A 22,708-nucleotide genomic window follows, 5' to 3' on the forward strand; every position below is an offset into this window, starting at 1 on the left:
TTGACCTTTGAGAAACTGCAACTGGTACCGGGTCTTGACCTGCATTGAGCCACATATCGTTCCCAGAACAAGTCAAGATCTTCTGGCCTGGTGAAACTAATTGTATACTCCCAGCTTCCAGCTACATGTATTAAGGCATAGAGGTCTTTAGCCGAAAAAAACAATATCTAAAATGAGGTCTACCACCACACGCCGTGCTGGAGGGACTGCACCACCTTCCAATTTAAGAATGACTACGTTCCGCCTTGGACCCCAAGCAGAAGCCAGAGACCCAAGACCAGATCCAATGGTGCTCAAAGTGGCGGCTTGTAGGGGAAACCCCTGATTGGAAGCGGAGTTCCTCTTTGATTATAGCCCTGGCTTGATAATATTGCCAGGAGCACAGCTTACCACCTGAGCAAATGTAGGCCTATTAGGGCCAAGGCCCAACACTGATGTCACATTAGCCAGTATTTTACTATTAATATTATTATTAACAGCATGGACTGAGCCAGCAGTATTGTCTGTTACACACACAATGGGGGGATGGCCTATCACACCTGTACTGGAAGAAATATTATCAGGCCAACAAACATCATCAGGTGTAGTCACAGTTTCTGATGTAGTACCAGGTGTCTCCAGAGGCTGCACTGTAGAGTCCTGCTCAGCTGTGACTGAACAAACAGCTTTGGGCTCAGCAGAAAGAGGGTTAATTGGCTCTGCTGGAACTTGTAGTTCCTCAGCGGAAATCTTATTTTTTTAAATGTAACTTTTCCTGATGGGAGACATCAGCAGGCAAAACATTGCTGAGCATGGGGTTATCACCCTGAGTGTCACTGGGAAAACCATCATTAGTTATGGTGCTAAATTGCACAAAAACTGTTTTCTCCATCACTTGGGGCTTGATAGGCTTTACCTTATCAGATACATTGTCAGGTAAGTTCTCCTCACCCCCAAACACCAGCTGATCCCCCCGTATTGGAGACTCCATTACCTGAATAACTCTCAGCATGCATGATCCCTGAGAAGGCAATGGGCTGCTTACTTCACCTTGAGGGGGCAGGGGGTCAGATCTGGGGGTCTCCTCCTCCACCTCCATCTTCGCAAACCTTCTGTCGTTGCAAAATTTCTCCCTGAAAGGACCATCTATGCCTTCCATCATGGCCATGATGGTTTCCTGGTGTTCCACCCGGACTTTAGCCAATTGGACTTCTGAATCCATGGATCCACGGTTCTGACTGAACAAGCCTTCACGCTGCTTTCCCTGATGCTTCAACTCCACTCTAAGCTTGTAGCGCTTGTCTCTCTCCTTATTGAGGACCTTGATTCCGGCCACCACTCACTCCCGAATGGATCCAGCACCTTTGTTCTGAACCAGGGGCATAGAGATCACCAGCCATGGCTTGTACAGGGGCAGGTATGTCACCCGTCAGCCCAGGAGATGGCTGCGAGCTTCCAGCAGGAAAGGCCTCGCTGGCCTCCATGGCTTCCCCAGGAAGGAGCTAGGAGGGCTGGGAGAGATTTCACCACACTCTCCTCTTACACGGATCACCTGGAGCAGCTTCAGACACTCAGCAAGAGAAACTCCCTCCTGCCACACCCAAAGCTGAATGATGGGACACTATTCCTCCCACTGACACCAATGATGCGACACTATTCCTTCCACTGACACCAATGATGGGACACTATTCCTCCCACTGACCCCAATGATGGGACACTATTCCTCTCACTGACACCAATGATGGGACACTATTCCTTCCACTGACACCAATGATGGGACACTATGCCTCCCATTTACCCCAATGATAGGACACTATTCCTCCCACTGACATCAATGATGGGGCACTATTCCTCCCACTGACACCAATGATGGGGCACTATTCCTCCCACTGACATCAATGATGGGGCACTATTCCTCTCACTGACACCAATGATGGGGCACTATTCCTCCCACTGACCCCAATGATGGGACACTATTCCTCTCACTGACACCAATGATGGGGCACTATTCCTCCCACTGACCCCAATGATGGGACACTATTCCTCCCACTGACACCAATGACGAGGCACTATTCCTCCCACTGACATCAAGGATGGGGCACTATTCCTCCCACTGACACCAATGATGGGGCACTATTCCTCCCACTGACACCAATGATGGGGCACTATTCCTCCCACTGACACCAATGATGGGGCACTATTCCTCCCACTGACACCAATGATGGGACACTATTCCTCCCACTGATACTAACAATGAGGCACTATTATTCCCCCTAATTCCAATGATGTGACAGTGTTTCGTCCCACTGATGCCAGGACATTTTCCCAATGGTCATAGTCCGGACCTCCTAAAGTTTGAAGGACAGTAGACAGGCCCTTTGTATATAAAGTTTGGAAATAGGAAGGGAATACTGCGAATGGAGTGATAATAGCAACCTAAATTTAGAAGTCTCGCTTCAGGCTCCATTCACACCTGAGTGTATTGTTTTTAGGCGTTTTTTGGGTGTTTTTCAGGCATTTTTTAAGGCTTTCTTAGGGGGGGTTTTCAGGCTTTTTTGGGACATTTTTTCAGGCATTCTTTGCAGGTGTTTGGAGGCAGGCATTGACATCTGACCGAAAACTTCTGCCAAAAAAGGTGCTCATGTACTTTTTTGAGCTTCAGGCGTTTTGCTTCAGGCAGCAAAGTGCTCATAAGTGAACAGGGGCCATTGAAAAGAATGGGATTTTGCTTGTTGGGCGTTTTGGAACCCAGATGAGAATTTTACGAGCTGAGAAAAACTCAGGTGTGAACAGGGCCTCAATCAACAATTCATATACAATAAACAGAATGGACGAGCCCCAGCAGGCCATGAAAAGAACAATCAAGCAGTATTGGACTTGTATAAGACAGCTTTATAATTGCTGCATTGGAATGTGCCGTGTATACATTACACTGAGTGACAGCAACATAAATCGCAGTGACAGGACACAAAGATCCCCTCCATAGAAAGTGATCAGCAATATCATTCCTGGGTCCTTCCCTCCCCGCACACAGAGAAGGAGGAATGTACTGGAAACTCGGATTACTTGGCTAGCTGATGTCGGGGAATGAACGTGATTAAAACAAATGTCAGATAATCACTAGGAAATAAATAAGGCAAAGGATTTCATGTAATAAGTTAAATCCAAATTCTAGAAAAACGTATAAATCCACAGATGAAATACATATATGGGAGCTCTTTATGGCCTCTTGCACATGATATTCCTGTTTCAGCATCTACTTTTTCCAGACGTTTTATTTTTGTATATATTTGCGAGTACTTACGCACATTTTCACGTATATGCAAAGCACGCGCGTAAATGCTCATAAAAACATATTCCCGCGTTCTTGTTCTGCACAATATTCTTGTTCTACGCAGCATTTGCGCTTATTTGCGTGCAAAAAGGCGTAAATTACTGACCTAAAAAAGCTGATTTTTTTCTTGCATTTTTGTTGCAGGGGAATCCCAAAATCTGACTTGGCTGGCCATACGTTATACAATTTTCTTACACTTTTCTGTACAATTTTCCTTAAATTTACCTTCAACTATGTAGTACAAAGGCCTGCGTAACTGGATACAAGTGAAAGTGTTGTTTAGTTTTGACCTCATATTATATGGTTTTTGGTAAATCTAATAGAAGATTGTACAAGAAAATTGAACATGTATGGCCAGCCTTAAGCCCCGTACACACGCACAGATTGTTGGCCGTAAATTGTTGGCCAACATCTGATCTGCCGATTTTTGGCTTGTTATGCCCCGTACACACGTGCAGATCATCTGCAGACTTTTGTCTGCAGACTTACCTTTTCTATGTAGTGCAAGGGTCTGCCGGATTGCATGCAAATTGAAAGTGTTTAGGTTTGACCTCATATTATATGGTTCTGGTAAGTCTGCAGACAAAAGTCTTCAGATAATCTGCACGTGTGTATGGGGCATTAGTATGATGCTTCTGACAACCAACTGCGAATTTTCGGCCGAAAAAAAATCTGATGTGCATGCTATAAATTTTTTGTTGGCCAACAAAAAACAGCCGATTGTTCGTCAGTCAGTACAGATTTCGGCAGACAAAAATCAGATGAGCAAGACTGGGCATGCTCAGAGAAGAAAAAACACACGGAAAGTTAACCATCACATGACATCACTTCTGCAGTCGGCTGTTGTTGGCCGAGAAAATTCGTGTGCAGTCTTTTGCACTTTTCAACCGACAGGACAGCACTGGACAAAAGACGGCCGATCGTTCAGCCGACATTCGGTACGTGTGTACGAGGCTAAAGTCAACCAGCACATGACATCACTTCTGAAGTTGGTTTTTGTTGGCCAACAAAAGTCCAGTGCAAGTCTAGAGCACATTTCAACCAACAAACAACACTGGACAAAAGTTGGCCGATCAGTTGGCCAACAATCTGTGCGTGTGTACGGGGCTTTAGTGTAGACTTCTGGGAAAATCAGTGAGCCAATCACACAGCAGGAATGACAAAAGCTTAAAGTGTAACTCCACTTTTGTTGAGAAAAAAACATTCCCCTCTGGGTGATCTCTGTATATTACAAGGATTTTACCAAACTTTGTTGCAGATTCCTACCTTTTGTTATTCTGAAGAAATCATTGTTTGTTCTTCTGTGCTGAGTGGGTTAAATGGGAGTGGTTTCATAATTATCTATCAGCTGTGACAGCTGCAGTGCTGTAATGAGGAAATCTGCTGGACCTGCAGCCCTTTAGACTTGTTCCTATTGGGAATATCTCAAAATGCCTCAAAACACCCCTGCATGTAAGCATATGCACATATAGGCATTAAAGCCCCTTTTACACTTATGCGACCTAAAAGTTGCGTGATTGTACCGTGATTTTACCGCATTTTTGACTGGACTTGAAGCAATGTCTATGGACCTCAAAACACATTAAAATCAGCCCAAAGTAGTGCAGGGACTACTTTAAACTCGTTGCAATTTGAAGTCGTACAGATATGAACGGTACTCATTGGAAGTACGACTTGTCGTGCGACTTTGCAGTCCCAAGTCGCAGGACAAGTCGCACAAGTGTAAAAAAGGGGCATAAGAGACTTCCATCATCCAATCATGTGGAAGCAAAAATGCTACTTTATTTATTTTCCTTACATGTGATTGGGTACTCTTTGCATAGGGAAGCCTAACCTTATTTACTAACCACTTCTGGACCGGAAGGATTTGCCCCTTAATGACCAGGCCATTTTTTGCGATTTGGCACTGCGTGAATTTAACGGACAATTGCGCGGTCCTGCGATGCTGTACCCAAATAACATCGGTCTTTTTTTTTTTTCCCCCACAAATATTTTAGTTTTTGCGCTATAAACAAAAAAAGAGCGACACTTCTGAAAAAAAAAAAATAATAATATTTTTCACATTCTGCTATATAACATTCACAAAAAAAAAATTAAAAATCTATTTTTTTTTTAACATTTTAGGCCAATTTGTTTTCTGCTACATATTTTTGGTAAAAAAAAAAAAAAAAAAATTGCAATAAGTGTATTTTGATATAGAGATAATGAAAAAAAAAGGCCAATGCGCTACCAATAAAGTATATGACGTGGGTGGGGGGGGTATATTTTGATTGGTTTGCGCAAAATTTATTGCGTCTACTAACTACGGTAAAGATTTATGTCATTTTTATTGTTTTTTTCTTTTTTTTTTAATAGTAATGGCGACGATCAGCGATTTTTAGTGAGACTGCGACATTTCGGCGGACAGATCGGACCCCTAACTGACATTTTTGGGGGGACCAGTCACATTACTACAGTAATCAGTGCTAAAAATATGCACCGTTACTGTAATATCTGGCAGGGAAGGGGTTAACACCAGGGGCGATCAAAGGGTTAAATGTGAGCCTAGGGGAGTATTTCTAACTGTATGGGGGATGGGCTTTTGAAATTACCACAGAGATCTGTGGACTTTTTTGATGGACTTTCTTTTTTCTTCTTTTTTGGCACGTGTTTTCATCGATTTTAACTCACCTTTTGCACTTATTGGAAATTTGTTAATATGTTATGTTATTGATTTTATTATTGTTATTACCACGTATCGATGTATATTTTTGCACTTCTATTCACATTTAGCGACAATCTATACCTTTCATTTTTCCGTTTATTTGTATGGGGGGACACTACAGAAATTGGCTGCTTTCACGTTTTTAATTATTTACATATTTATTTTTTCCCTTCACATACACTTCACTGGTAGTGCATTGTTTTTTTTTTTAATTTTATCACATTCTGTGTATAGAACACCTCCAGGTTCCCATATTGCATTTTCAGAGAATTACAGCGGCTGCAGATTTAAAAGGAAAGGTCATTTTAACCACTTTAGCCCCGCTCACATGGAGGCTACTGCGGCAAAGTGCCGCGATCCCGTCCAGCGACGTAGACCTACGTCGCTGGACTCCGCCCCTTGTGGGCGGCGCTCGCGCGCCGCCGGAGGCTCGCTCCCGCTGTGTTCATTCACAGCGGGAGTCGGGCCAGGGGAGGAGCAGCGGCGATCGCCGCTGCTCTGCCCCGATCGTCGGGGAATCGAGTCTGGAGATCCGCCCGCTGTGTGTAAACACAGCGGGCGGATCTCCATAGTGACAGGGACTGACAGATCGGAGTGTTCAGCATAGCTGGACATCCGATCTGTCCTTCTGTCACACAGTCACCTCCCCCCCCCACACGTCAGTAAGCACCAGGCATACATTAACCCCTCCCTCTCCAATAAAATTAACCCCCTTCCCTGCCAGTGTCATTTTTACAGTAACAGTGCATATATATAGCACTGATTACTGTAGAAATGTCACTGGTACCCCCAAAAGTGTCAAAAATGTCAGTCAAGGGTCCGATCTGTCCGCCGCAATGTCGCAGTCCCGCAAAAAAAAATCGCAAATCGCCGCCATTACGCGTTAAAAAAAAAAAACACCAAAAATGACAGAAATCTTTCCCTCAGTTAGTAAACGCAATAACTTTTGCGCAAACCAATCAAAATACGCTTATTGCGATTTTTTTTACTAAACATAGGTAGCATAAAACAAATTGGCCAAAAATTTAAAAAAAATTAGATTTTTACATTTCTTTGGGGGGAATTTCATATAAAAAAATGTGAAAAATATTGTTATTTTTTCAAAATAAATGCTCTTTTTTTGTTTATAGCGCAAAAAGTAAAAATCGCACAGGTAATCAAATACCACCAAAAGAAAGCTCTGTTTGTGGGAAAAAAAGGACGTAAATTTTGTTTGGGTACGGCGTCGCACGACCGCGCAATTGTCAGTTAAAGTTGCACAGCGCCGAATCGCAAAAAGTGGCCTGGACGGAAGACAGCAAAATCCTCCGGTGGTAAAGTGGTTAATAACATTCAATTAAAATATGATTTGTGTTGCAATTATATATGCTATATTATTTTTTTCTTTATTTGCTATTTTTTCCCCCATGAAAGTGGAGTTACCCATTAGGCCTCATGCACACTTGAAGTTTTTACAACGGCTTTTTTTGGCGTCAGACATTTTTCTTCTGCAGCCAGTAAACTCCCCAGCATGTTCTCCTATGTCTCCATGCACACACAGGCTGTTATCAGCAGTTTTTGGCAGGGGCGTTTTCTGGCTGTAAAAAACCCCAGAACTAGTGAGGTTTTAGGAGGCGTTTTTCAGCTGTAAAAACACTCCAACTCTGATAAAAGCTAAAAAACGCAGAAAAATGCAAAAACCGCCAAAGCTTTTGCGGGAGTATAGTTTTGCTAACCAGTTGCTGAACGCCCACCACAGATATACTGCAGCAGGGCGACTCGGCTGCGCAAAATCACGTATATCTACGTGATATCGTGCATGCGATCTCAGTGGTGCACGCGTGCTGCCAGAGCCACGCTCCTGCTGTGTTTAGACACAGCGGGAGGCGGGCCGTGGGAGGAGCGACGGCGATCGTCAGACAAACTGACAGAAGACCCGCCTGCTTATGTAAACAAAGCAGACGGGTCTTCTGTCACACAGGCAGGGAGAGATCAGAAGTTTCAGCTAAGCTACAACCCCGATCTCTCTGTGCCTGTCACAGAGCCCCCCCCCCCCCCAGTCAGTAAGCATATTTAGGCATACATTAACCTCTTTGATCACCCCCAGCGTTAACCCCTTACCTGCCAGTGTCATTTATACAGTAGCAGTGCATATTTTTAGCACTGATTACTGTATTAATGTCACTGGTCCTCAAAAAATGTCAAAAATGTAAATTAGGGGTCCAATCTGTCTAAAAAAAAAAGAAAATCGCAGATCGCCAGCATTACTAATAAAGAAATAAATAAAAAGTCCAAAAATCTATCCCGTAGTTTGTAAACGCTATAACTTTTGCGCAAACCAATTAAAATACGCTTTTTGGGATTTTGTTTTACCAAAAATATGTAGCAGAATACAAATTGGACTAAACTGATAAAAAAAAAAAATGGGAATGTTATATAGCAGAAAGTATAAAATATTGTGTTTTTTTCCAGAATTGACGCTCTTTTTTTGTTTAAAGCACAAAAAATAAAAATCGCAGGAGGTGATCAAATACCACCAAAAGAAAGCTCTATGTGTGGGAAAAAAAGGACATCAATTGTGTTTGGGTACAGCGCTGCACGACCGCACAATTGTTTGTTAACCGCAGTTAGACCCCCTTCCTGCCCAGACCAATTTTCAGCTTTCAGCACTCTCACACTTTGAATGACAATTGCTCAGTCATGCTACACTGTAACCAAACAAAATTTTTATCATTTTTTTCACACAAATAGAGCTTTCTTTTGGTGGTATTTGATCACAACTGGGTTTTTTTTTTTTTCGTGATATAAGCAAAAAAAGAGCAAAAGTTTTGCAAAAAAAACACTTTTTCTTTGTTTCTATTATAAAATTTTGCAAAAAATTAATTTTTCTTCATACATTTGGGCCAAAATTTATACTGCTACATATCTCTGGTAAAATTAACCCAAATTAGTGTATATTATTTAGTCTGTGTGAAAGTTATTGAGTCTAGAAGCTATGGTACCAATTACTGAAAATTGATCACACCATATGTACTGATGGCCTATCTCCTTTCTTGAGGCCCTGAAATGTCAGGACAGTACAAATACCCCCCAAATGACCCCTTTTTGTAAAGTAGACAGTCCAAGGTATTTAGTAAGAGGCATGGTGAGTTTTTTGAAGTTATAATTTTTTCCCACAATTCTTGGGAAAATGAAGAAAAAAATTTTTTTTTCTTTTTTTTCCCAAAACGTTGTCAATTTATAAGCTATTTCTAACACATAGCATGTACACAGCAAAAATGACACCCCAAAATTCATTCTGCTACTCCTTCTGAGTATGGTGATACCACATGTGTGAGACTTTTACACAGCCTGGCCACAAAAAGAGACTCCACGTCCAAGTAGCACCATAAGGCGTTTTAGGAGCATAAATACACATAAAACTTTCTTACTACCTATCACACTTTTGAAGGCCCTATAGCACCAATACAATGGAAAAGTCCACAAAATGACCCCATTTTGGAAAGCAAACACTCCAACGTATATTCTATGAGGCATTATGGGTCCTTTGAACATGTCATTTTTTTCCACAAGTTTTTGGAAAATGTGGGAAAAAAATAAAAACTTTTTTTTTTTTTTACACAAAGTTGTCAATTTATAGGATATTCCTAACACATAGCATGTACACAGCAAAAATGACACCCCAAAATACATTCTGCCACTCCTCCTGAGTATGGCGATACCACATGTGTGAGACTTTTTCACAGCTTACCCATATAGGGGGGCCCAACATCCAAGGAGCATCATCATGCATCCTAGCCACTTGCCTAGGCCTATTTTTGACATTTGGTGTTTACAAGCTAAAATCAGTTGTTTTTGCTAGAAAACTACTTAGAACCCCAAAACATTATATATTTTTTTTAGCAGAGACCCTAGAGAATAAAATGGAGATTATTGCAATATTTTTTATCACACCGTATTTGCGCAGCGGTCTTCCAAGCGCAATTTATTTGGAAAAAATTCACTTTTTTTAATAAAAAAATAAGAAACCAGTAAAGTTAGCCCAATTGTTTTCCATAATGTGAAAGATAATGTTACGCCGAGTAAATAGATACCCAACATGTCATGCTTCAAAATTGCGCACGCTCATAGAATGGTGACAAACTTTGGACACTTTAAAAATTTCTACAGGTTGCTATCTTAGAGTTACAGAGGAGGTCTAGGGCTCAAATTATTGCTCTTGCTCTAACGATCGCGACAATACCTCACATGTGTAGTTTGAACACTGTTTACATATGTGGGCGGGGTTTCCATATGCGTTCGCTTCTGCGCGCGAGCTCACGGGGACAGGGCGCTTTAATTTTTTTTTTTTTTTTTTTACTATTTATTTTATTTATTATTTTTTATTTTTACACTGTTTTTAAAAAAAAAAAAAATTTGATCATTTTTATTTCTATTACAAGAAATGTAAACATTACTTGTAATAGAAAAAGGCATGACAGGACCTCTTTTTTGTGAGATCTGGGGTCAAAAAGTCCTCAGATCTCACAAGTACACTAAAAAAAAATAAAAAAATAAAAATAAAAAAAAATTATATAAAATGAAAAAAAAAAAGGGACCTTTAAACTGGTTGCTAGGCAACAACGTTTGCCGTAGCTCCGGTCCTCCAAGACCATAGAGTCGAGTGAGCTCACTCGACATCCTGTCTGTGAGGATCCGGGACCGGATCGTTTTCCCCGCTGCCGGCGGGTCCGGTAAGCGGGGAAAAGGACCAAAATGCGGCGGGAGGGGGGGGGCACCTCTTCCGCCACTCCGGAAGGGTGATCCCGCGGTGAATCCGCCGCTGGGACCACCCTTATCGGAAAGCCAACCGTCCACCGTTTAAAAAAATACCAGGGTTATGGCAGCTATCTGCTGCCATAACACCGGTATTTAGGTTTAAACAGAGGACGTATATAAACCTTTTTGGACTTAGACATGGGGGCTGTATGAAGGGTGACAGGTACTCGGGTACTTTGCTGGGCAGGTACTCTGGTACTGATGAGCAAGTGGCAGGTACTCGAGTACTCCGATAGGCAGGTGACAGGTACTCGGGTACTCTTATGGGCAGGTGACAGGCAGGTGATAGGTACTGATGAGTAGTACTGATACTGAAAGGTGATACTGATACTGTACTGATGGGTACGGATGATCAGTACTGATACTGATAGGTGATAGGTACTGATGGGTACTGATGAGTACTGATGAGTAGTGATGGGTACTGATGAGCAGGTGGCAAGTACTCGGGTACTTCAGGTGTCAGGTACTCTGATGAGCAGGTGGAAGGTACTCGGGTACTCTGATGGGTAGGTGACAGGTACTCGGGTACTCTGATGGGTAGGTGACAGGTACTCGGGTACTCCGATGACAGGTACTCGGGTACTCCGGTGACGGGTACTCAAAGTACCAGAGTACCTGTCATCAGAGTACCCGAGTACCTGTCATCAGAGTACCCGAGTACCCGTCATCAGAGTACCCGAGTACCGTCATCAGAGTACCCGAGTACCCGTCATCAGAGTACCCGAGTACCCGTCATCAGAGTACCCGAGTACCCGTCATCAGAGTACCCGAGTACCCGTCATCAGAGTACCCGAGTACCCGTCATCAGAGTACCCGAGTACCTGTCATCAGAGTACCCGAGTACCTGTCATCAGAGTACCCGAGTACCTGTCATCAGAGCACCCGAGTACCTGTCATCAGAGTACCCGAGTACCCGTCAGAGTACCCGAGTACCTGTCACCAGCCCATCAGAGTACCCGAGTACCTGTCACCAGCCCATCAGAGTACCCAAGTACCCATCATCAGAGTACCCGAGTACCTGTCATCAGCCCATCAGAGTACCCGAGTACCTGTCACCAGCCCATCAGAGTACCCGAATACCCATCATCAGAGTACCCAAGTACCTGTCATCAGCCCATCAGAGTACCCGAGTACCTGTCATCAGAGTAACCGAGTACCTGTCATCAGAGTACCCGAGTACCCGTCATCAGAGTACCCGTCATCAGAGTACCCGAGTACCTGTCACCAGCCCATCAGAGTACCCGAGTACCTGTCACCAGCCCATCAGAGTACCCGAGTACCCATCATCAGAGTACCCGAGTACCTGTCATCAGCCCATCAGAGTACCCGAGTACCTGTCATCAGAGTACCTGATGGGCTGGTGACAGGTACTCGGGTACTTTGATGGGCTAGTGGTTGGGGTGCACTGTATTTGGTAACTAGCTGTTACCACAATCTCCTCCTCACACAGGATCAGTGTGTGAGGAGGAGAACACGGTGACAGCTAGTTACCGTGTTCTCTGTTGACATTTGTGACCGGCTGTGATTGGACACAGCTGGTCACGTGGTAAAAAGCCAATTTCATTGGCTCTTTACCTAGATCGGGGATGGGCTCTGTCCGAGGGACGAGCTTCGTCCCCGATCGCCGCGCTGCGCGCCCCCAAAGGAAGGAACGAGCGGCTCGCGCTGGAGCCGCTCATGTGATCGGCTGTGATTGACACAGCCGATCACGTGGTAAACAGCCAATTTCATTGGCTGTTTACCTTGATCGGGGTTGGGGTCAGTCCAAGGGACGAGTCTCACCCCCGATCGCCGCGCTGTAGCGGCGAGACCGGGCGGACGTCATATGACGGCCGCCCGGATCGAGAAAGGATTCCTGCCGACGTCATTTTATAATGGCGCGGTATGGAAGGGGTTAAAGTAATGCAGTGCCGAATCACAAAAAATGGCCTGGTCATTAAGGGGGTAAAACCTTCCGGGGCTGAAATGGAAAAAAAAAAAAAAAGCTAAAAAATGCTAGAGCTGAAAAAAGTTAAAAAACGCAAAAAAAAATTAAAAAAATAAATAAATAAAAAAACCCTAAAAAAAACGCTGAAAAACTCCTTCTACAGCTTTCTACTGAGGTTTTGATAACATCCAGTGTGCATGAGGCCTAGGTGTCGGTTCACAATATGGCGATCCGACTTCGGGGTCGACTAGTGAAATCGCCGTGCACCACGACCTCGGCGCGACTTGCACGGACTTCACATAATAGAAGTCAATGCAAGTCGCTCCGACTTCGGTCAAAAGTAGTGCAGGAACTATTTTTCTAAGTCGGAGTGACTTGAGTCGCTCCTATTAGAACGGTTCCCATAGCACTGAATGGACCGCGAATTGTCAGCCGGCCAAGTCGCCTGACAAGTCGCGCTCCATTCAGTGCAATGGAACCGTTCTAATAGGAGCGACTCAAGTCACTCCGACTTAGAAAAAGGCTCCTGCACTACTTTGGGGTGACTTCGGAGCGACTTGCATTGACTTCTATTAGAGAAGTCGTTTGCAAACCGCGATGAAGTCGCGCTGCACGGGCGGCTTCAAAGTCGGGGCGACTTTGAGTCGCCCCAGTATGAACCGACTCTTAAAGCGGAGTTCCGGGCAGAGAAACGTTTTTTGGATGAACATACCCCCGGGACAGTCAGGGCTAGCACATTCCAAAATGGCTAGCCTCTGATCTGTCCCGGTTCGCAATTACCTTTTAGAAGAAATACTTACTTAGAAATTTTCTTCCACAGCGTTTCCATCTCGGTTGTGGGCAGCTGAAGCCGGCGCGGTCCTCTTCTCCGTCTTCTTCCGCGTCTTCGTGTCCCAGAATGCACTGCACCGGCCCCACTCGTCACTTCCGGTGCGGCGCCGCATTCCTAAACAGCTTCTGGGCATGCCCAGAAGCTGTTTAGCAGGGGAATGCGGCGTCGCCCGGAAATGACGAGCGGGGCCGGTGCGGCGCATTGATTCCTGGGAGCTATGACGTTTAGCTCCCAGGAATCATCGCGAGGCAGGAAGTGACGGGGTGAGCCTCGGCGCTGGAGGAGGAAGCTGTCATAGGTGAGTATTTACGATCGTCAATAAAAAGGTGAGTAAACAAAAAAAAAAAAAAAATAACTATCCAATTCCTTTTCAGGTGCGGCATACCTAGCGGAGGGGCACAAAAAAAAAAAAATCTTTTTTGTGCCCGGAACTCCGCTTTAATGTCAAAATTGCATCTGCTGAAAATATACTTTCCCTTTTAAAAGAATAATTATAAATTAAACTCAGTTACCGTTAACGATGGAGATGTCTCTCCCCTTGTAGAAGTCCCCCACCGTCACAGACGTCCCCAGTTTGGAGGCCACGGGACGCACTGTCCTGCTGCCGTCTGCACAGTCCAAGTACTGGTGCCCTCCCATGTTGGCCTTGCTGGGGGGTTTGCTGATGCCCAGCGCCTCCTCTGTACGGTCCTGGCAGAAGGACTTATATTTCCACTGCACCAGGACTGGCTGGGAAGAGGTGGTGGAGTAATGGCACCGCAGTAAGGTAGGTTGGAAGAGCATGACCGCCTTCTTGTGATCAGGCATAGTGACCTGTACCCCATGGGACCGACCTGCGGAGACACACAAAAAAATCACATATCAATGACATGAACTACAAGAACAAACATACTTTTTAAAGCGGTATTAAATACAAAAGCAAACATTTATTACATTGCAGCTTTCCAATCCTTATATGTGATTAGGGATGCACCGATCCGATATTGGGATCGGATATCGGCGCCGATACTGCCACAATAGCTGGATCGGGGGATCGGTAAAATTAAACGATCCACAGGCAGATCCGGTTTTTGCTGAGTAACGGCTCAGCCATCCCTTACTTGGTGCAGTAGTAGTATGGGATGGGAGCCGCTACTTCTTCTATAGTCCCGGCTCACAGGCGGAGTGATATCAGATGCACTCCGCCTGTGAATGGAGGAGCCGTACACATGAAGCAGCGGCTTTGCTCTGTACTGCAGCCGCATGCTTTATGTGTGTAGTTCCGGATCGGTATCAGCAGATAATCAATGCCAGATATTGGTATCGGGACAAAAAGAGTCGGATCGGTGCACCCCTATATGTGATGGCTGCATTCTTTTTCTTCTTTCTTTCCCTTATTTTTACCTAATGATCCCGCCAGAAAATCTGTTGTTTTTCAACAGAACAAGCTGTTCCGCAGATGTACCAGTTGCAGGGTTGGGGCAAACCATTTACCACTAGCAGGGGTGCTTGCAATGATCAGCTTTTATTTATTTATGTAAAACCTGTCACACTAGTGCAATTTGTCCATGCATAAGTCGCACCCTATTGTGGGCAATGGAACCGTTCAAATAGCTGCAACTCATGTCGCATCAACTTTTTTGCTGATTTCATTGTGACTCACATAGACTTCTGTTGTATGAAGTCGGCAGTGCAAATCGCACTGTTGCGCAATTTTGAGATTTCAAAGCCGCACTGGAGTGAACCAGGACTTATCCCAAAAGAAAAAACAAACAGTTGCTGTAAATGCTCATAAGGCCCCTTTCACACAGGCATCTCTATGGGGCATCGGATGTCAGCGGAGACATGTCCTCTGACATCCGATCCGTCAAATCCGGATGGATGGAAGCCCTATTTTCCATCCCTCCAGCGGATCTGATCGGATGAGAACGGACAGCCTTTCCGTTCTCATCCAATTCTCCCATAGAGGACAGCGGGGATCTGACAGCTCTGTCTCTGCACAGAGCGCGGAGACAGAGCTGCCTTCCGCCTGCTCAGCGGGGATCGGCGGATCGATCCCCCACTGAGAAAAACAGAGTTCCAAGTGTGAAAGGGGCCTAAGGTATTAGGTTCAACATTATGCATGTTGCTTTTCAGCATTTCTGTCGTGCTTTTTGCTGTGCCTTCCACGTTTTTTTTTTTTTACTGTAATTCGCGTTTTTTTTATGCTTTTTTTTTTGGGGGGGGGGGGGGATTTGTTGTTGGGCAAATTTAAAAATGCAAATTGCTGCAAAATCGTGGTAAAAACGCGGTAAAGACATACTACCTGCTTCTCCATTGAAGTCTACTGAACCAAAAAAGCACCGTTTGCGTTTTAAAAAAATCCCTGACCCTTTCCAAAAATGCGGAGGCACAAAAATGCTTTGACATGAACATTTTCTGAAGGAACCCATGTTAAAAAAAAAGTGTCCTGCATTTCTGCAAAAAGCACGAAGCATGAAAAAACGTATTGGTGTAAATGGCGCATTAGCTGAACTTTGGTTTCAATTGGTTTAGTGTATCTATTTCTGCTAATAGAGCCAACACTCCCCTCCCCCCAGACTGACATTGCTACTGTCTGCTGTGCCCCCTATGCTCCTTCAGCCAGAGTGCCAGAGTGGGGGCACTCTTATACGGGGGGGGGGGGGGGGTTGATCAGATCACTAGGTGAAAACAGAGGGGGAAAAAGCCTAAAAAAAAAACTATTAAAGCGGTTGTAAACCCACTTTGTTGACATTTACCTATAGGTGCTATAAATATCTCCTAAACTTGCACCGTTGAGTCGCCACAGGTCGCCTCCCATAGGGAAGCTACGGACCCGTTCTAATAGGAACGACACAAGTCGCTCCGACCTAGAAAAAGGGTCCGGAGCTTTTTTGGGGCGACCAGGAGGCGACCGCCATAGACTTCAATGTTATGAAGTCCGTGGCGGCCGCTCCGAGGTCGCGGCGCGCTGCTCGCACCGCGACCTCGGAGGTCGCCACCTAAGGTAGCGTCGTGGTAATGTGAACCGGCGCTTAGGAGATATTTACAGTGCATGTAGCCGATGACGTCATCGGCGCATATGCTCTGAAGGAGCCGTGCCGTTCCTTCAGAGCCCAGTGCCGTGAACAGGGGCTCCCGCGCGCATACGCGGGAGTGATGTAATCGCGCCTCCGGCCATCAGATGGCCGGAGGACGCGATCCAGGAAGAAGGATGGCCGAACATGTCGGCCGTCCTGTCAGCACTGCGGAAGCTTCGTTTTTAGGTAAGTACTTCATAATGAGCTAGTATGTGATGCATACTAGCTCATTATGCCTTTGTCTTTACAGGGTTTTTTTTCAGCCAGTTTACTTCCTCTTTAATACCGTATAAACTTGAGTATAAGCCGAGTTTTTCAGCATGTTTTTTCATGCTGAAAAAGCCCCCCTCAGCTTATACTCGAGTCACGGTCTCCCTTACCTTTTCCCCGGTCAGTGCGCATGCGCCGCCACCGCTCGGTAAAGCTCGTACACATTTGGCTATTCCCTGGCAGACGGTGCATGCGCAGGGACATGTCGGCGACGGACGGCACTATTTTTAAATGTAAGGCGGAAAGGTAAGTGAGACTCCTCCGCAGCACTGGAGGTAAGGGTAAGTGAGACTCCTGTACCATGCCCGCAGCACTGCATCTCCTGTACCATCAGTGCCATATCTGTGCCATGCCTGTACCATCTGTGCCATGCTTGTACCATGCCTGTACCATATCTGTGCCATGCCTGTACCATCTCCTGTGCCATGCCTGAACCATCTCCTGTGCCATGCCCATACCATCTCCTATACCAGGGATCCTCAAACTACGGTCCTCCAGCTGTTGCAGAACTACACATCCCATGAGGACATTACTAGGCATGATGGGAATTGTAGTTCCTGAACAGCTGGAGGGCCATAGTTTGAAGACCCTTGTCCTATACCATCGCCTGTACCATCTCCTATACCATGCCTGTATCATCTCCTGTACCATGCCTGTATCATCTCCTGTACCATGCCCACAGCCCTGCATCTCCTGTACCATGCCCACAGCCCTGCATCTCCTGTACCATGCCCACAGCCCTGCATCTCCTGTACCATGCCCACAGCCCTGCATCTCCTGTACCATGTCTGCAGCCCCTGTTTTGGGTCTCGTGGTGGTCCAGTTGGGTCCAGAAGCTGCCGCATTTCCCACCCTAGGCTTATACTGGAGTCAATACGCTTTCCCAGTTTTTTTGTGGTAAAATTAGGTGATTATATTCAGGTCGGCTTATACTCGAGTATTAAACGTTATTCAATATTAAAGCAATAGTTATTAGTCTTTAATAATTTTAACTCTATTATTTCAGAATTAAGAAAGCTATATCTCAAAGTTGAACTATAGATGACCTCTGTGCTTCATATTGGTATTTTTTATAAGACGGTCACAAGTTTACTGGGGGAAGGTATACTAGTATAAAGGTCAGACAGTTTCAGACATCGGTGTCTGAAACTGCAGATGTCCATTATATTTTTATTTACGTATTGTACCACATGTAATCCTATGGTCAAAAACTGTTATAAAAAGGCTTGCGTGCCTTTCACTGTTTGACCAAATATTGAATTTATTCCCAGCTGCAGCTGTTGTCATTAAGGCTGCATTCACATGTCGGCTTATAATCGCGGGCAGAACCGCCGCGGTTCCGCCCGCGATTCGGAGATTTATTGCAAATCGCGGGACGCCTAGCGTTGCCCGTTGATTTGCAATAGCCCCCCAAACGCCGAGCGATGTTGCCGCGATTTACGCCCGCCGAATCGCGGCAACATCGCGCAAACAAAATCGCGGGACGCAATACGCTCCAAAGAAGCTCTTGTACTTTTTTGGAGCGTATTGCGTCCCGCGATTTTGTTTGCGCGATGTTGCCGCGATTCGGCGGGCGTAAATCGCGGCAACATCGCTCGGCGTTTGGGGGGCTATTGCACATCAACGGGCAACGCTAGGCGTCCCGCGATTTGCAATAAATCTCCGAATCGCGGGCGGAACCGCGGCGGTTCTGCCCGCGATTATAAGCTGACATGTGAATGCAGCCTTAATCTCCCTACTTTTTTGGAAATGTATTGTCTGGTCATTTGTTACTTTTCTACATCAGCAGTGTGAACCGAGCCTTATGCCTCGTACACACGATCAGATAATCGTACGAAAAAAAAGCGCTTTCGTATTGATCGCACGATAAACTGATCGTTAGTACACAGCTTTCGACAGCCGATCACGACAGTTCATCCAACAAAATTCGAATGGACAAACATGAAAACTTTTGTCGTACGATAGCCTAGACAAATTTGCCTGAAATCTAGGAGCCAGGTAAAAAAGTTAGGAGCCAGTTTTTTTTTTTTTTTTTTTTAACAAACAACCAAGCTTTTTTTCCAAAAAAATAACATACTAAATTTACACATAAAGACGACTAGAACCCCACTCTCCTCTATAGGGTAATCGGATGGAAACAGACTGTCTGTCTGTTTCCATCCGATGCCATCTGATCCGATCCACGAGATGGATAGAAAATAGAACCACCATCTGTCTGTTTTTGGCGGACAGGAATAGATGGCAGCAGATTACCGCTCCATAGAGGAGACTAAAGGGTCCGATCAGGTCTGCCTGAAAAACGGACAGGCGGACCTGATCAGACAGCCCGTGTGAAAGGGGCCTTCGGCTGTGGCATGGCGATGAGGAAATATATATATATATATATATATATAGGTAAGTGGACAGGGAGTGTGGTTATTATTATTATTTTTTTTTTTTTTTTAATTATTAAAAAAAAAAAAAATTATTATTTTTCTTTTTTTTTTTCAATTATTATTAAAAAAAAAATATATATATATAATATATATATTTTTTTTTTAATAATAATTGAAAAAAAAAAAAGAAAAATAATAATTTTTTTTTTTTAATAATTAAAAAAAAAATAATAATAATAACCACACTCCCTGTCCACTTACCTTTAAGCAAAGGTAAGTGGACAGGGAGATGAAGCCTGCAAAAACTTCCGTCTCATCTCCTCTTGGGAAGGAGATTGGCAGGCATTGAGGACAGGCAGGGGAAACAGAGCCATTCGTGACTGCTTGTCAAACTCCCGGCCACCATAAGAGGGCGCCAGTTCCCCGTTCTCTCACTGAAGAAGGCCAAAAAGCCGCGGCCTCAATTATCGGATGGCGCGGTAGTCCCTGGACTCGGGGAGTGGTTGGGGGGGTCGCAAAAGGGACAGGACACCTCCTGCAGTGCACCCCAGGCGCCAGGTCGCTAATTCTAGTCGCCAATGCGACCTGGCGCCCGGGGTTTGTCGAGCCCTGGCCTAGCAAACAACAATGGTTTAATCAGTACAGTATGGGTTCTCTAAAAATCGATAGACAAAGACCACGCATGATCAGAAACACGAAAATAACCCGGAAAAAGCCTGGCTGCCATTGTTATTGTTTTGCACTATTTAAAACGTAGCTACGCAACCAGGAAGCTTTTCCAGTCGTACGGAAAAAATCTTACGTTTAGTACGCATTGATGAATTGGATACTAGTATCATTTTTTATGGAATTTTATTTTATTTATTTTACAGTAGTAAAATAACAAAATGCGAACGATAAGCGCCGGTTCACATACACGCGACGCTACTTCCCGGGGCGACCTCCGAGATCGTGGTGCGAGCAGCGCGCCGCAACCTCGGAGCGGCCGCCACGGACTTCATAACATTGAAGTCTATGGCGGTCGCCTCCTGGTCGCCCCAAAGAAGCTCCGGACCCTTTTTCTAGGTCGGAGCGACTTGTGTCGCTCCTATTAGAACGGGTCCGCAGCTTCCCTATGGGAGGCGACCTGTGTCGCCTCACAGGTCGCCCTAGTGTGAACCGGGGCTAAGTCGTCCGGTTATCTGATCGTGTGTACGAGGCATTAGCCTGGCAGGTCTGGACTTATTGTACTGAATATCCCCCCCCCCCCCAAATTTGGGTTTCGTATTGTGTTGAGCAACTTTGAAAAAGTGCCTGCACTACTTTGGTGCGACTTTGATGCAACTTTGGTACAGAGAATGTAAAGTCACACTAAAAGTCACGCTCCAAAGTTGCGCTGGAAATCACACGACTTTGGGGACGCGAATGTAATAGAAGCCTACACATAGGGAGGGTAAAATAAAATCTCTCTGTGTAAACTCCTTTAAATTTCTAGTTTCTAAATATAAAAAAAATTAGAGATGACGATCTATTCTGAAACGAGGAGCTTCCGGGATGACTGTACCGAGGAGCACGCTCCCTGCAGACTTCACTCTATGCTTCTCTCTTAATGAAGGGTTTCAGCAGCTCATTAAATAAATAGTGTAGAATAAAGGAAGGTATGAATGTAAGACAAACTCCACTAACATCCTCCCAGGGAATTTGTTTAATTTCAAATGTCAGCTTAGGGGACCAGCATACCGACTGCGTAAGTTGGTCCCTATAGTGAGCAACAAATAACATTAAAGTGGAATTAAACTCAAAAATGTAAAAACTGCTGACAGGCACCCCCTAGTGGTTTCCTCTTCATAAATGCTCCCCCTGCCTGTCAGCGGTAATGTAGACTGAGCTGTGCATGCGCAAGCTAGGAATAAATTTACAGCACTGCTTTGTGCCATGATGAAGTGACAGCCCTGCGTATGCAAACAAATGATGTAATCGTAGCCCGGCCATTCACGTGGCTGAGCAAAGCAAGGAAAATAATGGAGATCACTGTGATTCTCAGCTCCCAGGGCATCGGCCAGGTATGATATACACACACAGTGCCTTGAAAAATATTCATACCCCTTGACATTTTCCACCTTTTGTCATGTATATTGGGATTTTATGTGATAGACCAACACACAGCGGCACATAATTGTGAAGTGGAAGGAAAATTGTGACAAACTCACTCAGGACAGGGGCTTTTGGAGGGGACTGCAGGCTAGCCTCTTGGCTACTGACTATGGGCCCTGGCTTGTGAGGGAACACTGCTCTTTGTGGGGTGTATGCTGGGGTAGCTTGTGAGGGAACACTGCTCTTTGTGGGGTGTATGCTGGGGTGGCTTGTGAGGGAACACTGCTCTTTGTGGGGTATACGCTGGGGTAGCTTGTGAGGGAACACTGCTCTTTGTGGGGTGTATGCTGGGGTAGCTTGTGAGGGAACACTGCTCTTTGTGGGGTGTATGCTGGGGTGGCTTGAGAGGGAACACTGCTCTTTGTGGGGTGTATGCTGGGGTGGCTTGTGAGGGAACACTGCTCTTTGTGGGGTATATGCTGGGGTGGCTTGTGAGGGAACACTGCTCTTTGTGGGGTATATGCTGGGGTGGCTTGAGAGGGAACACTGCTCTTTGTGGGGTGTATGCTGGGGTGGCTTGTGAGGGAACACTGCTCTTTGTGGGGTATATGCTGGGGTAGCTTGTGAGGGAACACTGCTCTTTGTGGGGTGTATGCTGGGGTGGCTTGTGAGGGAACACTGCTCTTTGTGGGGTATATGCTGGGGTAGCTTGTGAGGGAACACTGCTCTTTGTGGGGTGTATGCTGGGGTGGCTTGTGAGGGAACACTGCTCTTTGTGGGGTATATGCTGGGGTAGCTTGTGAGGGAACACTGCTCTTTGTGGGGTGTATGCTGGGGTGGCTTGAGAGGGAACACTGCTCTTTGTGGGGTGTATGCTGGGGTGGCTTGTGAGGGAACACTGCTCTTTGTGGGGTGTATGCTGGGGTGGCTTGTGAGGGAACACTGCTCTTTGTGGGGTATATGCTGGGGTGGCTTGTGAGGGAACACTGCTCTTTGTGGGGTGTATGCTGGGGTGGCTTGTGAGGGAACACTGCTCTTTGTGGGGTGTATGCTGGGGTGGCTTGTGAGGGAACACTGCTCTTTGTGGGGTGTATGCTGGGGTGGCTTGTGAGGGAACACTGCTCTTTGTTGGGTATATGCTGGGGTGGCTTGTGAGGGAACACTGCTCTTTGTGGGGTGTATGCTGGGGTTGGCTTGTGAGGGAACACTGCTCTTTGTGGGGTGTATGCTGGGGTGGCTTGTGAGGGAACACTGCTCTTTGTGGGGTGTATGCTCTGGGGTGGCTTGTGAGGGAACACTGCTCTTTGTGGGGTGTATGCTGGGGTGGCTTGTGAGGGAACACTGCTCTTTGTTGGGTA

General features: G+C 45.4%; 1 protein-coding gene across 3 annotated transcripts in view; it reads right to left on the minus strand.

Moving 5' to 3' along the window:
* The window catches only part of ILDR2 (immunoglobulin like domain containing receptor 2), a 352,186-nt gene extending 337,780 nt beyond the window's left edge, over nucleotides 1-14,406 (minus strand). For all 3 annotated transcript variants that reach the window (XM_082244598.1, XM_082244599.1, XM_082244597.1), the window contains exon 1: nucleotides 14,086-14,406. In XM_082244598.1, the coding sequence (XP_082100724.1) occupies nucleotides 14,086-14,380 (295 nt within the window). In that variant the 5' untranslated portion in view covers nucleotides 14,381-14,406. The remainder of the gene's footprint in view (nucleotides 1-14,085) is intronic.
* Nucleotides 14,407-22,708: the final 8,302 nt, after the last annotated feature.

The sequence above is a fragment of the Pelophylax lessonae genome, assembly GCF_965119305.1.
Source record: "Pelophylax lessonae genome assembly, chromosome: 2".
NCBI classification, from domain to species: domain Eukaryota; kingdom Metazoa; phylum Chordata; class Amphibia; order Anura; family Ranidae; genus Pelophylax; species Pelophylax lessonae.